Here is a 25,926-nt window from a genome sequence, read left to right as displayed (position 1 = left end):
AAGGTAGAATGTTTGCATGTAAATTGCAGAACTGGTGGCTAATCACTTGTAACGAATATTTTCAGGGTATGACAATGGAAGGCAATCGCCAAAGCTGACTGGACAAAAACGTCACTGGAAGTGATGGCATTAAGCAGCTAGGCAGGGGGTGCTGGAGTCTCCAAGCAGAATGAAAGGAGATGAAGTGAAGAGTCGCACATCGGAACATAAGCCATGTGATGAACGAGAGGTTGTGAACAGGGAGGAGGAAGATTGAAACAGTGAGATACGACAGTGTATAGTAAGTCCCAATTGGCTCAGCTGTCATGGGAGTAGGTGCTGGAGATAAGCCAGGTTTCTTCTAAAAAACATTTCATCAGGTCATTCTACAAAGAAAGATGAAAATTGGCAGTAGCTCACTATATACTAAAAATGGTTTTCATAGTTTAGACAATGCCTAGAATTATCCGTTGCTTCCTACTGGAAGAAGCCAGCCAAGTTCTTACTCTTTTTCTATTTTTTACAATGAAGTATGCTGAAGCTGAAGCTCCAGTATTTTGGCCATCTGATGAGAATAGCTGACTTGTTGGAAAAGTCCCTGATGCTGGGAAAGACTGAGGGCAGAAGGAGAAGAGGGCATCAGAGGATGACATGGCTGAATGGCATCACCTATGCAAAGGTCATGAAATTGGGCAAACTTTGGGAAATGGTGAGGGACAGAGAGGCCTGGTGTGCTGCAGGCCATGGGGTTGCAAACAGTTGGACACAACTAGGCGACTGAACAACAACAATACAACAGTAGTTAACTTACAATCTTGTGTTAGTTTCAGGCACATAGCAAAGTGATTCAGTTACTCATTATCTTTCCTGTTTCAGATTCTGTTCCATTATATGTTATTACAGGATATTGTTCCCTGTGCTATACAGTAAGTCCTTATTGTTTATTTTACGTATAGTAGTATGTATCTGTTAATCTCAAATCCTAATTTATGTGCCTCTCATCCTCTTTGGTAACCATGTTTGTCTTCTATGTCTGTGAGTCTTGTAAATAAGTTCACTTATCGAGTTCTTACTTCCTATTTGGGTTTTCTTAGCCTCACAATCAGCTTTACTTATCTTGCCTCTTCTCAGTCTTCCCAGCTTCTCCCTAAGACATTCTGCTTGCTACATAATACACATGATAGCCTGTGGTTTCGCTAAGGGAGATACACACACTGTGATTCAGTTTGTGTCTGAAGAGTTCACAAGTTCCACAAATACGTGTTTAATTCAGAGTGATGAAACTGCCTGTAACTGAGTAGGTTTTAAGCTACACAACACATATGGGATTTTATGGAGCTCAAATTATTTTTAAAAGTTATTCATTTGTGTAATAACAAAAGTAGCTTTTCAGGTAAAAGACAGGTAAAGCCAGATCATTGTCATGATGACCCTTGATCATTGCCATGGTCTCAAACCACGCCCAGAATTAATCACTTAATCAGGTGGTATGATCTCAAGGGCTTTTTTTTCCCCCACGCATTTACATTCTTTTAAATGTACAGTGGGGACTGTGTAGTTTTGCACAGTGGATCATTTTACTCCCCTGCTTCTGAAGTGCTCCCCATTCTAACTAGAATAAAATCCATACTCCACACTGTGGCCTCCAAGGCTCCACACAAACAGGTCTCTGCCTCCCTCTGTGACCTCCTCTAGTGCCGGGAGGTATGAGGGTGCTCTTTGCACAGGGCCTTTGCATGAGCCGTTCATGCTGCTTGGAGAGCTCTGTTCCAATCCTTGCTTGACTGTTTCTTCTCAGTTTTCAAATCTCAGCTCTAAATTCAGCTCCTGGTAAGCCTTTCCTAGATGCTCTCTCTAAATCAGTACCTCCCTCTTTTGATTCTGTTACCTTGTTTCATTCCGGAAACAGAGTTCTACCTCTGGGCTTCCAATCCTCTCTTCACTATATGCTTGCTAAATTACTTCACCTTTTTGTGCTTTATGTTTCTCATCTAAAAAATGAGGATAATTATGTACCTACTTTTTAGGTTGTTATGAGTTAATATTTGTAAAATACTAAACAGTGCTTCGAACGTACTGAGCTCTGTTTGATAAATTGATAGCAGTTTTTCTTTAGCACTTGCAATGATAGGAAATTACTTACGTGTTATTTATCCTCTTTCTTCTCTAGAACATAAGATCTACTAAGTGCAGGGAACCTGTCCGTTCTGTTCTTAGGCCAAGAACAGTGCCTGACTCATGCACCCTTAATAAGACTGAATGCATGAATGTTCAGATCTTACCTCCCGCATAGGGTTCTGAGTGTGTGAGAGAAAAGTTTAAAATGGAAATCATGGTCCTGCTTTTATTGAAAACTTTTAACTTTTATACACTGACCACTGTAAAGTGTGATCACCATATCTTGCTCTGTTATACTAGAAATGGATGTAACTCCTCTAAACTCCACAGTAGGCTTAACCCAACTGCAATTCTCTCCTGTGTCTTACTTTTCCAAAGAGTGCAACAGAACAAAGACTGCCACCGTGTCCTGCCTGCTGTCCTTTGCACATGGTGGTGTGTCGCTCCAGGACCTTGCTTTACATGTGTAAGATACCCCATCATTGAACCATTGATGTCTTTGTTGCTGAAAAACAAACAAACAAAAAAACAAAACAAATAACAAAGAGTACAGCCTACAAAAAGTTAGTGTAGCAGCAGCCTCGCCCCCATGATGTTTAGGAAAACACTTGCAGCAGTCATCACAAGCAAAACTGACATTCCCAGATTCCAACAATTCCAATCCAAACCTTTATTGCAATTGCCAGCCAACTTATTTAAGATTATCTGCAGGGTGGAAGAAAGAGAAGAGCTTCTTGTCGGAGCTTGTCAGGTTACCAGTCATACTGTCCTGGCTGGCCAGGGTCTGTGAACCTAAACTCTGTTGGGAGAAATCTTCTATAGAGAGGTTGAAAAGTGAAAGTTGTTCAATTGTGTCTGACTCTTTGCGACCCCACGGACTGTAGCCCACCAGGCTCCCCTCTCCAAGGGATTCTCCAGGCAAGAATACTGGAGTGGGTTGCCATGCCCTCCTCCAGGGGATCTTCCCAACCTGGCTAGTTGTGCTTTCATGTGCTTCTCTAGCAGAAACCCAAGTTTTCTCCCACTGTGCTGCAGAGACCACGCTTCACAGGTACAGGAAGGCCGCATGGACATAAACTTTCCTACTCTGAAAGATGCATTAAAAAAAAGATTTCTTTCCTGTAGGTATTCTCTCTTTTTTTCCCTTGAAATTGTTTTCTTGCTGCATTAGGTCCACATTGGATCATCTACCCAAAAGTAGGAACCAAGGTAAAAGAAAAAAAAATTTGCAAAAAATCCATTCAGTTCAGTTGCTCAGTCGTGTCCAACTCTGCGACCCTGTGAATCGCAGCACTCCAGGCCTCCCTGTCCATCACCAACTCCCGGCGTTCACTCAGACTCATGTCTATCGAGTCAATGATGCCATCCAGCCATCTCATCCTCTGTCATCCCCGTCTTCTCCTGCCCCCAATCCCTCCCAGCATCAGAGTCTTTTGCAATGAGTCGACTCTTTGCATGAGGTGGCCAAAGTACTGGAGTTTCAGCTTTAGCATCATTCCTTCCAAAGAAATCCCAGGGCTGATCTCCTTCAGAATGGATTGGTTGGATCTCCTTGCAATCCATTAGACTGCTACATACTAAGTTGAGCTTGAGAAAAAGCCAGGTCTGAGGTGCTTTGTTCCTGGTGTTATTAATGGGTCTTTATTTAAAAAAACAAACAAACTATAATTGATTTACAATGTTGGATTAGTTTCAGGTGTACAACAAAGTGATTCAATTATATATATATATATATATATATATATATATATATATATATATATATATATATATATAAGGGTCTTTTCCCTTATGGGTTATTACAGAATACTGAGTATAGTTCTCTGTGCTATATAGCAGGTTCTTGTTGGGTATCTATTTTATATATAATAGTGTGTACAGGATAAATCAATGGGTCTTAAGTTCATGCACATTAAGGCTGACTTTATAGTTTAGGGTCCCTTAGAGAACTTGTGATTCCAGGGGGAAAAAAATTCTATCTCCATCCAAGACTTGATCTTGACTTACACAGTCTGAGTTCCTGGAAAGCCTGTGTTGGTTCCCAAGTGAATCTATTTTCATATTAAACTTGGCTACTGTGGTCTCTCAGCGTTAAATCACCCTGCACAGCTGCAGTCTCACACCAGCTGCAACTCCGTGACAGCTGACCAAATCTCCAGGAGGGCTAGCCAGTGAGGTCAAGGGCTCTGCAGCCAGGAGCTGTGTCCCAAGTGGTCTAGGGAAGATCCCATTTTCCTTGCAGATATTAGATGCCACCACTCACCCCTCTGATACCACTGCCATTGAACCTTGCCCACTGCCGCTAGAAGTAATACCAGTGCTGTTTCTACCACTTCTCACCAGAATGGAGTCTGTAGAGCTTGCCATTCTCTCCATCCCAATTCAAAGCCTTGGGAGGAAGTATCTGATTGGCAGAACTTGGAATATGTGCTATGCCTGCTTGCAAGGGAGGATGGGAAGGTATCTCTTATATTCAGCCTCTGAGGTGGGAAATGAGTGGAGGCATTCTCCAACAACAGGAAGCAGGTTCAGAGATTCAGCAGCAAAAGAGAGAAAAATACTGTTTCCCTATCTCTTCATGATCTTCCAGCTCTCCACACACCATCAGGACTAAGTTACAAAGCTTAATGTCTCCCTTGTAAGACTGAAAGTGTTAGTTGCTCACTTATGTCCTATCTTTGCAACCCCATGGACTGTAGCCTGCCAGGTTCCTCTGTCCATGGGATTCTCCAGGCAAGAATACTGGGGTGGGTTACCATGCTCTTCTCTGGGGGGGAATAGAAACTGGGTCTTCTGCATTGCAGGCAGATTCTTTAGCATTTGAGCCACCAGGGAAGCCCCTTTAGAAGAGTAATCCCTTAGAAAAGAGACAAATTTAGGAGGAGTTTGGATTCCTCTTAAGAAAAGACTAAGTACAGTTCTCACTGGGAAAGGGAGAAAGATTAAGAGGGTAGATAATAGGGGGTGTGGTTGGTGTGAGGTTTTCAAGTACCCAACACCCTTCCCTGCCCAGGGCCTGAAGAGGTGGGGGAGTGAAGAGGATAGACACACCAGACAGATATTGACTCTGAGAAGACACTGTTGTGCAAGTGACTCTGAATAATCAAGAAGTGACTATGCCAGAAGGTTAATTGCCTTGTTGATTTATTCAGTAGTGAGCGTAAGGTCCTATTCCTGTTTCCCTTGGCTCCTGGCTAGCACGGGAGAGATTCATTTTTGTTTGCTTTAAACATTTATTTGAATATTTAAAAAATTTGAAATAATTTTAGACTCACATAGAAGTTGCTAAAATAATTTCGAGAGTAAGAGATAATGCACAGCAGATTCTAGGAATACCTGAACACATGCCCTGATGTAAACAGGATTCAGAGGCTGCATAGACTGGAGCTGGGACTAAGTGCAGGTAGGCTGAGGATCACTGAGACTCCTTTGTTATGTTGAAGGAACTTTTATCTGCCACATGCTTTCTCAGTAGCTTGGGGGAGCAGCAGAGGCCAGCAGGACTTTAAGCACCACTCCTGCCCCTGCCAAACCTTTCTTGTATGATGTGACCTTTAGTCTAGAAAAGGGAGGAGGAAGAAATCCTGAAAGATTGCATTGACCCCCAAATAGACTGTTAACTTTAATTGGTAAATTTAAGTCCCTTCTTTTGCACGGGCTTCCCTGGTGGCTCAGCTGGTAAAGAATCTGCCTGCAGTGTGGGAGACCTGGGTTCGATCCTTGGGTTAGGAAGATCCCCTGGAGAAGGGAAAGGCTACCCACTCCAGTATTCTGGCCTGGAGAATTCCATGGACTGTATAGTTCACAACCACTCCCCCTCACCCCCATCCCAGCCAATGAATGAGGACTTGAGAACAAGAATTAGAATAGGGCACACCAATAAAGCAACCCTCTTTGGTACTGCATTATACACCTCACTCTGCAACTGGCCTAAGCCAGTGGGAGCGCGATAAGTGGAGTATTGGCTTCCCAGCAGTGGTTGAGAAAGCCTTCATTCTCAGTCTTGTTGCGGGCCTGAGGCTGAGCACATCTCCTGAAGATCATAGTGGGGTTGGTCTTGCACTTACATTTCTGAAAGTAAGAATAATGCACACAGCCTTTCTTTCTTTCTTTTGTTCTTTTTGAGGTGGCTGCTGCTTCTTCTTGTTGTTATTTTAAACAGAAGAACGGGGTTACTGGATTAAGCAAAAAAGACTGCAACACAAGACTGAAACAAATACCCAGCATGAAGATCTGGGCGCTTGCACCAGGTGGAGCCTGGTGAAGGAGGTGCTACTCAGCTCGCTAGGCTTCCTGGTGAGATTTCGTTTGAGGAGGTTTGGTGCTGCTCAGTTGTGGTAGCTATAGCCTTAAGCATGGAGACCACAGTTCACTGAGTTGTCACACTGGCTCACCCCTGACGGTAAGGGTGCATCCTGGTCCGAGTCTACATTCCAAATGCCCTAGACTTCCTTGTGTGCAATAAGCAAAGAGGCTCGCCATTGGCCTGATGCTAGGATAGGGTACCCCTGATACCCAACCCCCCTGAGAAGAGAGCTCCGCTTTCAGGCAAACCAGCCCCACTGCTTGGAGGCAGCACTGGGCAGGGTGATGTCCTGGCTTAAAGCCTATGAGTGAGCTTTCCTATAACAAGGGCTTTTTTATGTTTGAGTGCCAAGAAAGCTAGCCTTACTGCATTTTGGCGAGCAGCAGTATTAAAATAAAGGGTCAAAAGGCAGATGTGGACAAAGAGCAAGGGGCGGGCGTAGGAGCAAGCTTTCAGTGACAGGACTGCTCCTTGGAAATGTAGGCTTGAATTACAGAGCGGCTTTTCCTGTTCTGCTCAAGAGTTGAGACCAAACTCTCAGAGTTGTAGAGCCATCAGTGTCCACTCTGCAGCTCCAGTCATAGCTGCACTTCCCTTTCTGTAGGCAGTTTGCCCAAAATTGGAGTCATGTTCCCACCGAGAGCTCATATTCTCCTGCTATTCCTTATTCTGATGAGTGGCCCACCATAACCCAGATTCTTCAGCTAGAAATATGGGGGTTATTTCTGTCGGATTCTCAATACATCCAAGTCCAATTCATCAAAGGCCTATTGACTCCGTTTCCAAAAGTAGATAACTAATAAGAACCTACTGTATAACAGAGAGAACTCTACTCAATACTCCATAATGACTGGGAAAAGAAACTAAAAAAAAGAGTGGATATATGTATAACTGATTCACTTGCTATGCAGCAGAAACTAAAACAACATTGTAAATCAACTATACTCCAATAAAAGTTAATTTTTAAAAATCTCCAAATTACCCACTCATCAACATTTCCTCTGCATTACTTCTGGTCTCCATGATTTTTCTCAATAGATTTCTATCTGTTCCCCTTGTCCACCTACAAGCAATTCTCAATAATGAGACAGAGTGATTTTTCCACCATGTAGACATTTTTCTGGAGTAATCCTGCTTAAAATATTTTAAGCACAAAATTCAAACACCCAAATGTGTTCTGACTCTGCTCACTTTCATGCCCTTGGCCCCTACCCCAATCCAGCTAGTACTTCTGTTGCCTATATAGTGCTCAAAGTAGTTCTCAATGCCATATAGTATCCTTGTTGTTTATCCATTCTATTGATTATATAATATTTTATATCTACTAACCCCAAACTCCCAATTCATCCCTCCCCCAGCCCCCACCCTCTTTGCAACAACAAGTCTGTTCTCTATTTCTGTGAGTCTGTTTCTGTTTCATAGATAGCTTCATTTGTGTCACATGTTAGATTTCACATATGTGATATCATATTTTTTATGGCTGAGTAGTATTCCATTGGATATATATACCACATGTGTCTGTAAGATTATTGTTGTTGTTGTTTAGTCACTAAGTCATGTCTGACTCTTTTGTGACCCCATGGACTGTAGCCTGCCAGGCTCCTCTGTCCATGGGATTTTCCAGGCAAGAATACAGGAGTGGGTTGCCATTTCCTTCTCTAGGGGATCTTCCTGACCCAGGGAGTGAAACCACAGCTCCTGCTTGGCAAGTGGATTCTTTACCACAGAGCTACTTGGGGAGCCCAAGATTACTGTACTGTCAGATTTAAAATGTTTTTTTTTTTTTTAAATGTACTACTTGTGTGAAAAGTATTATAAATCTGTTTATATCGGTGTACCCAGTAAAGTGTTAGTTGGGTACCTAGGCTAACTTTGTTGGACGTATGAACAAATTGGACTTACAAACATGTAATTGAAATGGAAGTCATTCAACTGTAGGTGACTTAATGTAATTAACAATAGTAAGCATCTTTTCATGAGCCTGTTGGCTATCTGTATGTCTGTTTGGAGAAATATTTATTGAGTCTTTTTCCTGTTTTTCTTTTATTAAATATTGAACTGCTTGTATATTTTGCAAATGAATTCTTTGTTAGTAGTATCCTTTGAAAATATTTTCTCCAAGTCAGTAGATTGTCTTTTCATTTTGTTTATGATTTCCTTTGTTGTAAAACAACTTTTAAGTTTAATTAGGTTTCATTTGTTTGTTTTGTTTTTGTTTCTAAATATTGCTATAGGAGACAAATCCAAAAAAAGCATTACTGCAACTTATGTCAAAAATTGTTCTGCCTACGTTTTCCTCTAGGCGTTTATAGTATCCAATCCTTCATTTAGTTCTTTGATCCATTTTTAGTTTATTCTTGCACACAGTGTTAGACAATGTTCTAATTTCATTTTTTTACATGTAGCTGTCCAGTTTTCCCAGAACCACTTACCAAAGAGACTATCTTTTCTCCATTGTGTATTATTGCCTTATTCATCGTATATTAATTGACCATAGTGCATGAGTTCATCTCAGAGCTTTCTATCCTGATCTATTAATCTATATGTCTGTTTATATGCCAGCATCATATTGTTTTGATTGCTGTAGCTTTGTAGTATCATCTAAAGTTGAGGACCATGATTCCTCAAGCTCCATTCTTTCTCAGGATTGTTTTGGCTATTCTTTTGTGTCTTCATGCAAGTTAAAAAAATATATTTTTTGTTCCAGTTCTGTGAAAATATGCCATTGATAGTTTGATAGGGATTGCACTGAATCTGTAGACTGCCTTGGGTAGTATTGTTGCAGGAAGGCGGACCCCTTCCAGGGCCCGAAACTGGGCTCTTGTCTAACATCGGAAATGAATTGTCCGAGGAGACACATGGGCTGACAAAGCAAGAGACTTTATTGGGAAAGGGCACCCAGGTGGAGAGCAGTAGGGTAAGGGAACCCACGCTGCTCTGCAGCGTGGCTCACAATGTCAGGTTTTATGGTGATGGGATTAGTTTCCAGGAGGTCTCTGACCAATCATTCTAATTCAGAGTCTTTCCTGGTGGTGCACGCATCACTCAGCCAAGATGGATGCTAGAAAGAGGGATTCTGGGAAGTGGACGGACATGCAGTATCTCCTTTAGACCTTTCCCGAACTCTTCTGGTTGACGGTGGCTTATTAGTTCCGTATTCCTTATCAGGATCTCCTGTCATAAAACAGCTCATACAAATGGTTACTATGGTACCTGGCCAGGGTGGGCAGTTTCAATCAGTGTGCTTCCCCTAACAGTATGGTCATTTTAACAATATTGAATCTTTCAAATAAAAAACCAGGGTATATCTTTCTATCTGTTTGTGTGATCTTCAGTTTCTTTTATCGGCATCTTACAGTTTTTTTGAATATAGGTCTTTTGTTTCCTTAGGTTTATTCCTATTTATTATTTCTTTTTGATGTGATGGTAAATGAGACTGTTTCCTTAATTTCTCTTTCTGATACTTTGTTGTTTGTTGAGGTCCTTTAATGGACCGGAACCTGGTGGTCCAGAGTCAATGATGAGAAAGTGAAAGAAGGAGAGAGGCTAATATTTCCTGGGTTATGCAGCTGGCTTTTGTGTTCCAGGAAATCAGCCAGAAATAGAGAGATGGAGAGAGAGAGAAAGGAGAAAGACACGGGGACCAAAGCTCTGATGGAGCAAAGGTGTTTTAATCAGCATAGTGTGAGCATATATACTATCTTCAGTTCAGTTCATTTCAGTCGCTCAGTCATATCCAACTCTTTGCAACCCTATGAATCGCAGCACGCCAGGCCTCCCTGTCTATCACCATCTCCCGGAGTTCACTCAGACTCACGTCCATCAAGTCGGTGATGCCATCCAGCCATCTCATCCTCTGTCGTCCCCTTCTCCTGCCCTCAATCCCTCCCAGCATCAGAGACTTTTCCAATGAGTCAACTCTTCACATGAGGTGGCCAAAGTACTGGAGTTTCAGCTTCAGCATCATTCCCTCCAAAGAAATCCCAGGGCTGATCTCTTTTAGAATGGACTGGTTGGATCTCCTTGCAGTCCCAGGGACTCTCAAGAGTCCTCTCCAACACCACAGTTCGAAAGCATCAATTCTTCAGCACTCAGCTTTCTTCACAGTCCAACTCTCACATCCACACATGACCACTGGAAAAACCATAGCCTTGACTAGACGGACCTTAGTCGGCAAAGTAATGTCTCTGCTTTTCAATATGCTATCTAGGTTGGTCATAACTTTTCTTCCAAGGAGTAAGCGTCTTTTAATTTCATGGCTGCAGTCACCATCTGCAGTGATTTTGGAGCCCAAAAAAAGAAAGTCTGACACTGTTTCCACTGTTTCCCCATCTCTTTCCCATGAAGTGATGGGACCGGATGCCATGATCTTTGTTTTCTGAAGGTTGAGCTTTAAGCCAACTTTTTCACTCTCCTGTTTCACTTTCATCAAGAGGCTTTTTAGTTCACTTTCTGCCATAAGGGTGGTATCATCTGCATATCTGAGGTTATTGATATTTCTCCCAGCAATCTTGATTCCAGCTTGTGTTTCTTCCAGCCCAGCGTTTCTCATGATGTACTCTGCAAATAAGTTAAATAAGCAGGGTGACAACATTCAGCCTTGACGTACTCTTTTCCTATTTGGAACCAGTCTGTTATTCCATGTCCAGTTCTAACTGCTGCTTCCTGGCCTGCATACAGATTTCTCAAGAGGCAGGTTAGGTGGTCTGGTATTCCCATCTCTTTCAGAGTTTTCCACAGTTTATTGTGATGCACACAGTCAAAGGCTTTGGCATAGTCAATAATGCAGAAATAGATGTTTTTCTGGAACTCTCTTGCTTTTTCCATGATCCAGCAGATGTTGGCAATTTGATCTCTGGTTCCTCTGCCTTTTCTAAAACCAGCTGAACATCAGGAAGTTCACAGTTCACATATTGCTGAAGCCTGGCTTGGAGAATTTTGAGCATTACTTTATTAGCATGGGCAAAGGCACCCCACTCCAGTACTCTCGCCTGGAAAATCCCACGGACGGAGGAGCCTGGTAGGCTGCAATCCATGGGGTTGCTAAGAGTCGGACATGACGTAGCGATTTCACTTTCACTTTTCACTTTCATGCATTGGAGAAGGAAATGGCAACCTACTCCAGTATTCTTGCCTGGAGAATCCCAGGGATGGGGGAGCCCAGTGGGCTGCTGTCTATGGGGTTGCACAGAGTTGGACACGACTGAAGTGACTTAACAGCAGAGATGAGTGCAATTGTGCGGTAGTTTGAGCATTCTTTGGCATTGCCTTTCTTTGGGATTGGAATGAAAACTGACCTTTTCCAGTCCTGTGGCCACTGCTGAGTTTTCCAAATTTGCTGGCATATTGAGCACAGCACTTTTACAGCATCATCTTTCAGGATTTGAAATAGCTCAACTGGAATTCCATCACCTCCACTAGCTTTGTTTGTAGCGATGCTTTCCAAGGCCCACTTGACTTCACATTCCAGGATATCTGGCTCTAGATTAGTGATCACACCATCATGATTATCTGGGTCGTGAAGATCTTTTTTGTACAGTTCTTCTGTGTATTCTTGCCACCTCTTCTTAATATCTTCTGCTTCTGTTAGGTCCAGACCATTTCTGTCCTTTATCGAGCCCATCTTTGCATGAAATGTTCCCTTGGTATCTCTCATTTTCTTGAAGAGATCTCTAGTCTTTCCCATTCTGTTTTTTTCCTCTATTTCTTTGCACTGATTGCTGAAGAAGGCTTTCTTATCTCTTCTTACTATTCTCTGGAACTCTGCATTCAGATGCTTATATCTTTCCTTTTCTCCTTTGCTTTTTGCCTCTCTTCTTTTCACAGCTATTTGTAAGGCTTCCCCAGACAGCCATTTTGCTTTTTTGCATTTCTTTTCCATGGGGATGGTCTTGATCCTTGTCTCCTGTACAATGTCACGAACCTCATTCCATAGTTCATCAGGCACTCTATCTATCAGATCTAGGCCCTTAAATCTATTTCTCACTTCCACTGTATAATCTTAGAAGGTAGTTATTCTCAGCAAAAATAAAGATTAAAATTCCAGACTTACAAAACTTAAGGCGATCCATACTAAAGAGAGAGAGTTGTAAACAATCACTTTTACTGTATGGTTCATAAGAAGGAAGAGGGTACTTATCACCGTACTGGAAAACTAACGAAGGAAATGCCTGGATTCCTCAGCCCCAGGAGAGGCTTGCCTCTCCTCTTAATTTCTGAATATTCAGGAATTAATAAGGAACAGAGGATTCCTGACAGATACAAAACAGCACACAGGAAGCCTCCTGTTAAATGCTTCCTGACAATTGTTCGTTTTCAGTATATTAGTTTTGTATCCAGCAGCTTTATCAAGTTCATTGACGAGCTCTAGTAATTTTCTGGAAGTCTTTAGGATGTTCTATGTATAGAATCATTCCATCTGCAAACAGTGACAGTTTTACCTCTTCCAATTTTTAAAATTCCTTTTTCTTCTTTGATTGCTGTGGCTAAGATTCCCAAAACTATGTTGTATAAAAGTGGTAAGAATGGTCATTCTTGTCTTTTCCTGATCTTAGTGGAAATGCTTTCAGCTTTTCACTGTTGAATATGGTGTTAGCTATGGATTTGTCATATATGGCCTTTATTATGTTGAGGTAAAGTCACTTTTTCTCCCATTGTGAATTATTTTTTTTAATCATAAATAGATGTTGAATTTTATTAAAAGGTTTTTCTGCATCCATTGAGATGATCATACGGTTTTTATTCTTCAGTTTGTTAACATGATCTAGATCTATCACATTGAATTTGTTACCGAGCCCGAGTTCACTTTGTTTGCCACACTACAGGTTAATAAATTGGAGATGAGGTGTTGTGGCAAGAAATACAACTTTATTCAGAAAGCCAGAAGACTAAGAAGATGGCAGACTAATATCTCAAAATCATCTTATCGGGGTCTGGATGCCAGATTCTTATATAGAAGAAAGAGAGAGAGGAGGTAAGGAAGCAAAGTAAAAAGGTCATAAATCTTGCAAATATCTCCTGGAATGGCCATCCTTGGGGAGGGGATATGTTCATTTCTTCTTTTCAGGTGGGCAGGGTCAGACTGTCTCTCTTTGAGTTGAACAAAGCCTAGAGGGGTAGGATTGCCTGTGGCAAGCCCTTATCTATAGCTTCCTTTGTCGCTCAGCTGGTAAAGAATCCACCCGCAATGCAGGAGTCCTGGGTTTGATCCCTGGATTGCAAAGAACCCCTGGAGAAGGGAAAGGCTACCCACTCCAGTATTCTGGCCTGGAGAATTCCATGGACTGTATAGTCCATGGGGTTGGAAGGAGTCAGACACGATTGAGCAAGTTGAAGTGGGATAGCTATAGATAGTGATTATAATAACAAAAGCAGTGAAACATAAAAGTTAAAGTAAAAGAAATAGATCCAACAAGGAGTTAGAATTTGCACTTCCCTGTTACAGTTTGAGGATATTAAAAAATCCTTGCATCCCTGGAATAAATCCCACTTGATCATGGTACATGATCAACAGTATTATAGCCAATTAAATTATCACTTGATACTGAGGTTGAAATGAATATTTTTTCAAGTAAAAACTGTAAGAGTTTATCAATAGTAAACCCTGTCAGTAGTGAACTGTGTTCCCTCAAAATTCTTTGGTTGAAATCATATCCCCTAGTACCAAAGAATGTGGGTATATTTAGTGATAGTGAAACTGTTAACCTCAGATTGGGACTTGAACCCTTGTGCCAGGACTCAAACCCAACCAAAATGCTGCATGGGACTCTAGCCCATATGACCTGGACTCCAACCTGGCTGAAACGCAGTTTGGGACTCTAATCCACATGGAACTCAAACCCAGTCAAAACCCTTCTTGGGACTTGAATCCATGATCTTTTAACTAGAATCACTCACCTGATATCTGGATTTACAGAGGCTCAGGTTTTTGAGTCTCAGCACAGAAGTAATTCAGCAAGACACAAAGTAATAGGCAAGAACTGGATTTATTAATAAAGGATGCTTGTAAAAGATAATGAAGGAGGAAACAAACAGAACAGGCTCCATCTTGAAAGCAGGACTCCATCTTGGACCAGACTGTGGACTTTGAGTTATATGCTTACTATCTATGGAAATGACATACCAACTGGAAAACCAGATCCCCAGGATGGAAGAGCCCCAGGGCTCATACCTAGACCCTCAAACACCTAAAAGAATACACTAATTATCTGTGTAACCGAATAGAAAAATAAATTCTATTATGCTTATTGGGGTATGACCATAGGCCTATTGATAATTGCCCACTGTTAACTACCTAGGCTTAAGGCATGTGAATCAAGGGTTAACTTGGATTGTATCGATCTTTTCCTTTATTCAGACTAGTTTCAGAAAATTTAGGGAGGTGGGTTTGAGCACGTACACTTAGGGTATATAAGGTTTTCACAAAAACTGGTCAGGGTCCTTGGCTAAGAGGAGACTCTGCCTTGGGCCTGCTGGTGTAATAAACTGCACTCCGCTATCTGCATTGTCCTTCTGAGTGAGTTTGTTTCCCAGAATACATGGCTACAACATTTGGTACATTGGCCAGGAAACTCCTCACTTTGAGGAGACAAGTCCCGTTTGGGACTACTCCAAGGCCTTGCAGCTCGAATCTTCTAGAAGGGGGAAGGCACCTCGCCCTTCTGGAAGCATTCTGCTTCTCAATGCCCAGACCTTTCACGTTAGCAGGTGGTGGACGGCAGCAGGGGAACTGAGTGCTCAGGTGAGGAGGAACCCACCCAGCAGGGTGGAAGAGGGGCCTGATCACCACCCTGGGAGGGACTAGAAGGGGCATGGACCCACAGGAGCCTGGAATAGGCAGATGGTGGCGATTGCTTTGTACACAGGTTGACAAGTGTGTTAGGGCTTAGGAAGGAAATTTGTGAATGTCATTTAGGAGGTGGTGTCCACGCCATCTTGGGGAAAATTATTATTAAGCAGTCACCAGGGGATTCTTAAGAGAAGAAACTTGGTCTTTGTGTGCTCGTATTTTGCAGGCGTCCCATCTGCTGTGAAATTCTTGGTCCCCTCGGAACTGGCATGCTAGAAGGAGGGGATACACAAATGAGTACGACCTGGCTTTTCTGGATACGGCCTGGGATGTGGGATATTTAACCCATATGTGTTTTCATCCGCACCTGATCAAGGCCACCAAGGCAGAACGGACTTTAAAAGTTAAGGGAGAAACAGTCTTGGATCACGTGGTGTTCTGGTTTGGCCGTGCTGACCAGCAGGTGAAGACATGCCGATCCCCTTTCTCCCTCTGGGATCTGGCAGGTAAGGCTCTTCTCACCCCAATTAGGAAGGAGGTGGAATGGCAATTTAAGTGTCATTGATTGGAAATATCAAAAGTACATAGGGTACTGAGAACTTCACAGGCAGAAAGAAAAGGAAAAGTAGAAGAAGATCCAAGAAGGTAAGCAAGATGGGGGGAAGTGAATCTAAGGCAACTGTATTGCAGTGCATGATTAAAAATTTAAAGAAAGGGTGGAGGAGACTATGGGTAAAGATGATGCTAACCGCCTCCACATACTCTGTGAGGCCGAATGGCCCCTCTGGGAGTAGGATGGCCACCAGAGAGCACCATAAATAGTGGAAGCAATCTATAGAGTAGTCACAGGAGAGCCAGGACACCCGGATCAATATCCATACATTGACTCACGGCTAGGGTTAGCTCAAGACCCTCCTACTTGGACAAGGTTCTGTATCCAGAAGGGAAAGGGAAAAATATTAATGGCACAAAGACTGACTGATGATAAAAAAGGAAATTCCGCAGGATTTGGACAGGGATGACCTGACCCCTCCCCAATACTGGATAATGATGCACCCGCCTCCAAGTGCTCCACAAGGACCAGAGGCCGCCTTAATGCCCAATGCAGGGCCAGGTGAAGTCCTGCAGGAGCCACTGATCCTCCGGAAGCTCTCCCGGAGATCGTAGAGCCGCTGTTTCAGCAGGCTCCAATCCCAGCGATGGAGACCTCTGGTCAACGCCCCCAGGATTCCACCTCAGCTAGATCTCCTAGATTGTATCCATTCTCCTGGTGAGTACTGACAGGAAGGGGGAAGAAAACATAGGAATTAGATAGAGGCTGTGCTCCGCCAAGGAACAGCATAAAAGAACCCCACTGCAGATGCCCCTCAGAGAGCTACAACAGCCTCTGGTTCAGGACGCATGTGGGCACTACCATCAGCCCCCTGTAGCTTATTATTACCAGCCATTTTCCTCTACAGATATATTAAACTGGCAGAGACACACTCCACCACACTAGGGGGAGCCACAAGCCCTGATTAGGCTAATGGAGACTATTTTTCAAACCCACCGCCTTACATGGGATGACATAATCCAACTACCAGTCTCCCTTTTCGGCACTGAGGAAAGACATAGGATCCTGAGGCCAGAAAATGGTTAAGAGAAATGGCACCTGGGGGTACTGCAAACCTGCAGCGGTGGGCAGAACTAGCCACCCTCGATGAGAGGCCCAACTGGGACTGTAACACAGAGGAAGGGAGGGGCCACCTGGAGAGATATCAGGTGAGGCTATTTTACAAGGTCCCAAGAGGGGGGGCCCAAAAACCTATAAGTAGGCCAAAACCCTCTGCAGTGATTCAAAGGGAAAGCAAATCACTCTCTGAGTTCTACGAAAGACTGTGCAAGGCCTGTGGACTTTACACATCAATAGATACAGAGGCTGCTGGGTCTCAGATGGTGACAAAGGCCCCTTTGCGTCTCAAGCCTACCCCGAAAATGTCAGATGGGGGGACACCAAGTGACTCATGAATTTTTATACATCCTGAATGCCCAGTACCTTTGTTGGGAAGAGACTTCCTGTCTAAATTGGGGGCACAAGTGACCTTTCCCCACCACAAAAGAACCACTCTTTGAGTGGGCTCAACCACCTATTTACTCTTCCTCTCGGTAACCCCTCAGTATGAATAGAGGTTGCACAATCTCTCGGAAGGGAAACTGGATGGGCTAAACAGTTGAGACAGAGTTAACTCAACAATTCCCTGAGATCTGGGCAGAAGAAACCCCTCCTCCCCCACCCCCCAAAGTTTGCAAAACAAGTCCCACTGATAATAGAACTTAAACCTAGTACAATTACGTCAGCACTCGCCTTGGGCCTGCCAGGCCTTGCTAAGCTGTTTATTCTACATGACTGAAAAGGACAAGGTGGCTATGGGAGTATTGTCCCAGATTAAGGGGGCATGGGACAGACCCGTGGCTTATCTCCCAAAACAGCTGGACAATGTTGCTACTGGGTGGCTGGTATGCTTACAGGCAGTTGCTGCAGTTGCCTTACTGGTTCGGGAGGCAACCAAGCTGACTTTGGGCCAAGATTTGATCATGAAAGTCCCTCATGAGGTCAACACTCCTGCCAAGGGAACCCCATAAATGGCTGTTGACATCCTGGATTACTCAATATGAGGGACTGTTATGTGAAAACCCCCACGTTAGTATTGAAGCTTGTCAGGCCCTGAATCTGGCCCTGAATCTCTTTGTAAAGATGGACCCTCATATGATTGCAAGGAAATATGCCAGTAGACCTGACTTGAGAGACCAGCCAATCCCGGACCCAGATTTGGTCCTGTACACCAAAGGCACCAGCCTGGTGAAACAAGGACCACGACTGTCAGGATATGCAGCAGTCATGGAAGAAACCATCCTTGAGTCTAGCTCTCTGCCATCACACTGGTCCGCTCAACAGGCTGAACTATTTGCTCTAATCCGGGCCCTCCAGTGGTCAAAAGGTAAGAAGACAAACATTTACACAGACTCCAGGTATGCTTTTGCCACACTACATGTACACAGGGCTCTGTATAAGGAAAGAGGCCTTTTGACAGCTAGTGGAAAAGATATTAAAAGTAAGGAAGAAATTCTGACCCTATTAATTGCTGCCTGGGAACCAGAAAGGGTTGCAGTCATACATTGCCGAGGACATCAAAAAGAGGATACCCCCTGGGCTTGGCAAAACAGACTGGCAGATAAGACCACTAAACAAGCAGCCGAGGGCTTGAGGGTAACAAGTCAAGCCCCTAAAAAGCTCTTGTATTGGCGGAGCTGCCTGAGCTAATGCTGGACTCTCCAAAATACACTGAAGCCCAAAACCAACCAGGCAAAGAGGAAGGGGCCATCAAGACTGAAAAGGGATAGTGGGAATTGCCAAGTGGCAAATTATTGATGCCAGAGGAGCTGGCACCCACTCTGGTAAGCCAAACACACTAAGCGATCCACCTAGGCCATGATAAACTGGAAGAGCTGATTCGAAAATATTTCTTGGTTCCCCACCTCTCTTCCCTACACAGGACAAAATCTCAGAATTGCACTGCCTGTTCACAGGTCAATGCTGCCTCTCAGCACAGACAGAAACCTTCGGGGATTCAGCTAAAAGGCACGCTGCCCACTGAACACCTGGAAGTGCATTTCACTGAAATGAAACCTCACCGACACTACCCTTACCTGCTGGTCATGGTGGGTACTTTCTCCGGATGGGTAGAAGCTTTTCCTACCCGAACTGAAAAAGCACCAAAAGTAGCCTGGTGCCTGTTTAGGGAGATAGTTCCCAGAACTGGATTTCCTACCAGCATTGGATCAGACAATGGCCCGGCTTTTGTAGCTGATTTAGTACAACAAGTAAGCAAAACATTAAACATCAAGTGGAAATTATATACAGCATATAGGCCCCAGAGTTCTGGGATGGTGCAAAGACCCAACTGGACACTTAAAGAGACATTCTCCAAGTGGATCATAGAGACCGACTGCTCCAGGGTGGACTTGTTTCTGACGGCTCTGTTCACACTCAGGATGACCCCCTGGTCCCATGGCTATTCTCCATACAAAATTGTGTATGGGAGGCCCCCTCCCATAATAAAACAGGTGTTAACAAATTTGCCTCAGGTAAGGGGAGATGGAACAACTGGGTAAGGTAATAAATCAGGCAACTAAGTTTGTACAAGAAAGGGTGCCGTTCCCCCTAGGGGAACAGATTGACAAATTGGTGCCCGGGGATTTGTGTCATGGACTGGCAACACGACTCCTTGGCCTCACATTGGAAGGGTCCATATACTGTTGTTCCAACCACCCCTACGGCAGTTAAAGTTGCAGGTGTCACTCCCTGGATCCACCACATGAGGGTGAAGAGAACATACCACGCAGACCCAGAAAACGCTGAGTGGGCTGCACAGAGGAACCCCACTGACCCTCGAGAGACTAAGATCATCCTTAAGAAGAAGGAAAAGAAGATCCTGGACGAGCCCCTTCAGGATATGCCGCATAATCAACTCCTGCTGCTTGGCCTCATCAACGTGATTTTGAATTTAACTTTCGTTTCAACTCAGGACAATGTTTCCGTCTCATGGGCACATTCCTACGTGGACTTCCACAGCACCTGCAACGGCTGGCTAAGTGGGGCTATGCCTCTGTCTGTGATGGATGGACTTCCTTGGGTGTCACCGCTCCACCAAGGAGATTTTAAACCTGCTCTTTTCTGGGACAACAAAAAGAGACTTTCCTTTCTCTTGTCAATCATAATCTCTCCCTGCTCTCTTGGTGTAAGCCAGACCTACAGTCAATAGACTCGGGTCATGGGGTTACATTTGATGTAAACACCAGTTTCATAGGAGTAACAGAAGCCTATACCTCATAGTTAAAGAACAAAAAGGAAAAAAGCCCTCTGACTGGCAAGGCAGGACAGGCCTCTAGGTATGTTGAATAATTATACCAAGTCTGGGATGAATATTTTTGGATGACCCCAGAAAATAGTCAATTAATTACTCCTGCTGTCTATGGGGTCACACAGAGTCGGACACGACTGAAGCGACTTAGCAGCAGCAGCTGCTGCTATATGCTGGGAACAGAAAGAACAAAGGGTAGGGTTTGGTGACCTCCATTAGACTGAAAAGAACTAAAATATATGGGGTACCTATCCCCCGAACAATGTAAATGAACATTCGAGGTCACATACCACCCCAACCAGTCCATCCATTGGCCAGGCTCTGATTGGAAATATAACCCTGAAATTCCCTGGGTGGCATGCAATGAAACCCAATGGCTTTGTGGGCCTAAACTTTGGCCTTGGTTACCAATCGGCTGGGTAGGCTGCTGCACACTGGGATTCACTTTTGCCCATGGCAGCATAAAGCCTAACCTACAACAAGCCCTGGTAAATCTACCTTATTTACATGCTAGGTGGACGAGGTCTGTGTTTCAATGGTATGAGTATATTGCTGCCTTATTTGTACCTTCTATAGGGACAACAGATATTATGATTAAAGTAGAGGCCTTGACTAATTTCACAAAACAGGCCCTCCTAGATGGTGCTAAAGCCATCCAAGCCTTAAATGAAGAACAAATCCAAATGAGAAAAGTGGTAATTCAAAATATAATGGCTTTGGACATGCTTACAGCTGCTCAAGGAGGGACCTGTGCTATAATTAAAGTTGAATGTTGTGGCAATGTATCAGCTGCTTTAGATGACATGAAAAACCAGGTAAAAGCAATATCAAATGAATAGATTCCTTTCTGGACTTCGGTCCTATCCTGGGTGAAGGTGATTGGTGGAAAACTGTATTTACCATTGTTAGAATTGCCTTGATAGTTCTGCTTTGTGGACCCTGCATTTTACAATGTTTTATGTATGGATGTAAGAGTTGGACTGTGAAGAAGGCTGAGCGCCGAAGAATTGATGCTTTTGAACTGTGGTGTTGGAGAAGACTCTTGAGAGTCCCTTGGACTGCAAGGAGATCCAACAAGTCGATTCTGAAGGAGATCAGCCCTGGGATTTCTTTGGAAGGAATGATGCTAAAGCTGAAACTCCAGTATTCTGGCCACCTCATGCGAAGAGTTGACTCATTGAGAAAGACTCTGATGCTGGGAGGGATTGGGGGCAGGAGGAGAAGGGGACGACAGAGGATGAGATGGCCGAATGGCATCACTGACTCGATGGACGCGAGTCTGGGTGAACTCTGGGAGTTGGTGATGGACAGGGAGGCCTGGCGTGCTGCAATTCATGGGGTAGCAAAGAGTCGGACATGACTGAGCGATTGAACTGAACTGATGAACTTTGTAACCCAAAGGTTGGTGTCGTTCTCCCAAATTGGTGGTCGGAGAGCTAGGGTGCAATATATCCCTGTGAGTGATGCTCATACTATGAGATAAGAGCATCAAGAAAGGGAAATGAAGGAGGAAACAGACAGAACAGGCTCCATCTTGAAAGCAGGACTTCATCTTGGGCCAGACTGTGGACTTTGAGCTATATGCCCAGTATCTATGGAAACGACATACCAACTGGAAAACCAGACCCCCAGGATGGAAGAGCCCCAGGGCTCATACCTAGACCCTCAGACGCCTAAAAGAATACCCTAATTATCTGTGTAACTGAATAGACCACAAGCCTGTTGATAATTGTCCACTGTTAGCTACCAAGGCTTAAGGCATATGAATCACTCACAGGTTAACTTGGATTGTATCTTTCTTTCCCTTTGTTCAGACTAGTTTCAGAAAATTTGGGCAGGTGGGTTTGAGCACGTACACTTAGGGTATATAAGGTTTTCACAAAAACTGGTCTGGGGCTTTGGCTAAGAGGACACTCTGCCTTGGGCCCGCTGGTATAATAAACTGCACTCCACTATCTGCATTGTCCTTCTGAGTGAGTTTGGTTCCCAGAAACTGTGGCTACAACAATACAAGCAGCCTGGCCAGGAAGCTCTGCTTGAGGATTAAGTGGGCTACAATTTTATCGTCAAAGTAAAGTGAGGGAGGGGGAAAGAATCCTTTTCTTGAGCAGATGTCAGGCTTATATCACAAACCCTGCCTTCCTATCAGGCAGGAGAGTGTCTGACCCCATGAGGTTAAATTAGGATTGTCATAGTGCTTTGGGTTCCCTGGTGGCTCAGACAGTAAAGAATCTGCCTGTAATGCAGGAGACCAGGGTTCAGTCCCTGAATTGGGAAGATCCCCTGGAGAAGGGAATGGCAACTCACTCCAGTATTTTTGCCTAGAGAATTTTCTGGATAGATGAGCCTGGCAGGCTATGGAACAACAAAGAGTTGGACATGACTGAGCAAATAACACACAAATATTATAGTGCTTATTCAAATCAGTAGAAGCCTGTTGAAATTTTTCTTTCATCTTATGGCCTGGGGCATAGCTCATGCTTTTATTTACAAGTTTATAGTTAAGCAAGCCTGCTTCATTCCACAACATTTCAATCGATTTCTTGAGAGATCCTTAACTTACAGTGGTCTCCCCAAATTTCCTAAGTTTTCTTCTCTATCTGTAGTCCCTTACCGGGACTGTGTAACTATCCGGTACTGCCTGTATAACTATCCTTCCTATTCCTATCAATAGAGCCTTGAAAATGAAGATTAAGTTAAAATGAAGCTCTAAGAGTGGGCCTTAATCCAATGTCACTGGTGACTGTGTGAGAAGAAGAAATTTGGACATACAAAGGGACACCAGAAGTATCTGCTGCAAGAAAAGACCACATGAAGACACCATGAAAAGAGAGTTATCTGCAGCCACTAGGAAAGGCTTCAGAAGAAACCAAACCAATTGACAGTTCAGTCACTCAGTCATGTCCGACTCCCTGCAACCCCATGGATTGCAGCACGCCAGGGCTTCCCGGTCCATCACCAACTCCTAGAGCTTGCTCAAACTCATGTCCATCAAGTCGGTGATGCCATCCAACCATCTCATCCTCAACCAATTGACACCTTGACCTTAAACTTCCCACCTCTGCAACTGTGAGAAAGTAAATTCTATTTTTTTCAGCCATTAGTCTGTGGTATTTGTTATGGCAGCTCTAGCAAGCTAATGTAGCCTCTTGTACCAAGTACTGGGGACTTCCCTGGTGGTCCAGCGGCTAAGACTTTGTGCTCTCAATGCAGGGGGACTGGGTTCAACACCTGGTTGGGGAAATGGATCCCACATGCTGCAACTAACCATTAGTATGCCATAACTAAGAGTTTGTATTCCACAACTAAAGATCCTGAATGCTGCAATGAAGACCAAAGATCCTATGCACTACAACTAAGACCCAGTGCAGCCAAATTAAAAAAAGAAAAGTACTGATACTTTAACTCTCAAATATTTTCAAGTCAGAGCAAATGTATGAAATATTTCTGAAGTATGCTGACTAAAGTACAGTTGGCCCTTGAACAACACAGGGGTTAGGGGAACTGACCCTCTGTGTAGCTGAAAGTCCAAATATAATTTATAGCTGGTCCTTCATATCTGTGGTGCCACACCTCAGATCTTGTAATACTGTTGTATTTACTATTGATAAAAAATTCACCCATAAGTGTACTAGCACAGTTCAAACCCATGTTGTTCAAGGGTCAACTCTAGATAAGAATGGTCATGGGCCAGAGATCAGCTAAGGGTTTTGAGCTATTCTGTTCCCCATGGCAACTGTAAGGGTTGAAGGTATCAATATGTCATGCACATCTGTAACTCATTCGTGACACTTCATCTGGGAAGCTCTTTTCCAAAGGATAAATTCTAGGAAGAAGTAAAATGATCTCATAAGGAATGTCTGACATTCACAGGAGAGGTTTCTTTCTATAATATATATGCTCTGAGCCCCAGGCAGAGTTTCAGAACGGCTATCTAAAAAAAAAAAGTATTAAATGGAAGGACGCTACCTGATGACTTCTCACTGAGCCAAGCTCTAATTTCTCTTATCACAGTTACCTTCCAGCTATACTTTTTCTGCTTCTCCATTTGATTCCAGTGTGAGGACAGATCTGTGAGTATAGCCACATTCTCTCCTTTGGGTTTCTCTCTGAAAATACAAAGATTTTTATCTTATGTTTGCTCCTAGCTTTATAATTCTCTTTTTATATTTTATTTATTGTCACTATGTTTCGGACAGAGACAATGTGTTGAGAGTGAACAAACGGAGACATCTTAATCAGAAACTCGACATAGCCATTATTTAAAAGGGTTCAAATTCCTCTTTCCCTAAGATATTGGCTTATGAGACAGTACATGAGGATTCATGTGTTCGATTCAGCTATGTTAAGGTGCATGAAAATACCCCAAATGAAATTTCATGCTCGATAATTGGACAATATAGAAGAATATTTAGTAACTATTTAGAAAGCATTGTTTACACCTTGGCAAATAAAGATTAAAGTTTAATTTTCCTAGCAAAACAATGTTTCCTAAAATGTTAGTTCTGAAGCTTACTTTATCTTAGTATAAACTAGTGCTCTCATTCGGGGTTATCCTCACCCCACTCCAACTGAGGACATTTGGCAATCTAGAGACAATTTTTAGTTTTGTGACTTAGGGGGTGCTACTAGTGGGCAGAAGTCAGGGATGTTGCTAGACATTTTACAATCCATGGAATAACCCCACACAGCAAAAATTGTTGTTCAGTTGGTGAGCAGTGTCCGACTCTTTGTGACCCCATGGACTCCAGCATGCCAGCCTTCTCTGTCCTTCACTGTCTCCAAGAGTTTGCTCAAGCTCATGTCCATTGAGTGCATGATGCTATTTAATCATCTCATCCTCTGCTGCCCTCTTCTCCTTTTGCCTTCAACCTTCAATCTTTCCCAGCATTAGTGTCTTTTCCAATGACTTGGCTCTTTGCATCAGGTGGGCAAAGTATTGGAGCTTCAGCTTCAGCATTAGTCCTTCCAATTAACAAAAAATTATCTGTCCCCAAATTTCAATAGTGCTAATTGTACTTGCTTCCCTAGAGGTCCAGGGATTAGATTCCCAGAAATCGTTTATCTATTGGTGAGTGTGCCTTTACTTCTAAGGGCTATTTCTGAAAGCTATTACCAGAGAGGAGCCGCAATCTCGCCTACATCTAGGAAACACTTGCTGAGTGAATGACAAAACCATGGAGTAGAGGATAAATAAAGTGAGCAGAGTCAGCCATTTTACCAAACAGATCTTGCTGCTGCTGCTGCTAAGTCGCTTCAGTCTTGTCCGACTCTGTGCGACCCCATAGACGGCAGCCCACCAGGCTCCCCCGACCCTGGGATTCTCCAGGCAAGAACACCGGAGTGGGTTGCCATTTCCTCCTCTACTGCATGAAAGTGAAAAGTGAAAGTGAAGTCGCTCAGTCGTATCTGACTCTTAGGGACCCCATGGACTGCAGCCTACCAGGCTCCTCCGTCCATGGGATTTTCCAGGCAAGAGTACTGGAGTGGTTTGACATCTTACGAGCTCCCATTACTTCCTGCGGCAGAACTGGTCCTTTTCAGTCAAGTCTCCCGAGCAGGGCCGCGACTGGAGGAATATTGGACTACATTTCCCAGAGTTCCAAGGGATCTCGCGCAGGCGCGCTTGGAAAACTACGGCGTCCCTCTCCTCAGAAGCTGGCAGGTCGCTACCAGCCTGCCCCCGCCACTCCCTCAGTTTTACCTGCCTCGCAGTCTAAACTCCACTCTGCACTGCTTCTGCTAGTGTGTGTGTGTGCCACTGCAGACTAGACTTATGGCCTCGACGTTGAGGTTCAACGGGAGGGTGGTACTGGTTACTGGCGCGGGGGGAG

The 25,926-nt window shown here is 43.7% G+C and overlaps 1 protein-coding gene and 2 long non-coding RNA genes across 4 annotated transcripts in view; 2 read left to right on the top strand and 1 right to left on the bottom strand.

Moving 5' to 3' along the window:
• The window catches only part of LOC138441159 (uncharacterized), a 25,914-nt gene extending 10,104 nt beyond the window's left edge, over nucleotides 1-15,810 (top strand). Inside the window, exons 2-5 of one of the 2 annotated variants that reach the window (XR_011257269.1) lie at nucleotides 66-280; nucleotides 6,224-6,393; nucleotides 13,228-13,376; nucleotides 15,418-15,810. This is a non-coding gene — a long non-coding RNA (uncharacterized lncRNA). The remainder of the gene's footprint in view (nucleotides 1-65; nucleotides 281-6,223; nucleotides 6,394-13,227; nucleotides 13,377-15,417) is intronic. The other variant, XR_011257270.1, reaches the window with a different exon arrangement.
• Nucleotides 14,370-25,659, bottom strand: LOC138441158 (uncharacterized). Its single transcript, XR_011257268.1, has 3 exons — nucleotides 25,536-25,659; nucleotides 24,111-24,201; nucleotides 14,370-16,468 (listed from the first exon to the last, which is right to left on the bottom strand). It is a non-coding gene; the product is annotated as an uncharacterized lncRNA (long non-coding RNA).
• The window catches only part of HSD17B4 (hydroxysteroid 17-beta dehydrogenase 4), a 107,845-nt gene continuing 107,389 nt past the window's right edge, over nucleotides 25,471-25,926 (top strand). Inside the window, exon 1 of the mRNA XM_069591700.1 lies at nucleotides 25,471-25,926. Coding sequence (XP_069447801.1) covers nucleotides 25,869-25,926 — 58 coding nt within the window. The 5' untranslated portion in view covers nucleotides 25,471-25,868.

The sequence above is a fragment of the Ovis canadensis genome, chromosome 5, assembly GCF_042477335.2.
Source record: "Ovis canadensis isolate MfBH-ARS-UI-01 breed Bighorn chromosome 5, ARS-UI_OviCan_v2, whole genome shotgun sequence".
NCBI lineage: Eukaryota > Metazoa > Chordata > Mammalia > Artiodactyla > Bovidae > Ovis > Ovis canadensis.
Note: the sequence above shows the minus strand (reverse complement) of the source record. Positions and strands in the feature narration are given on the sequence as shown.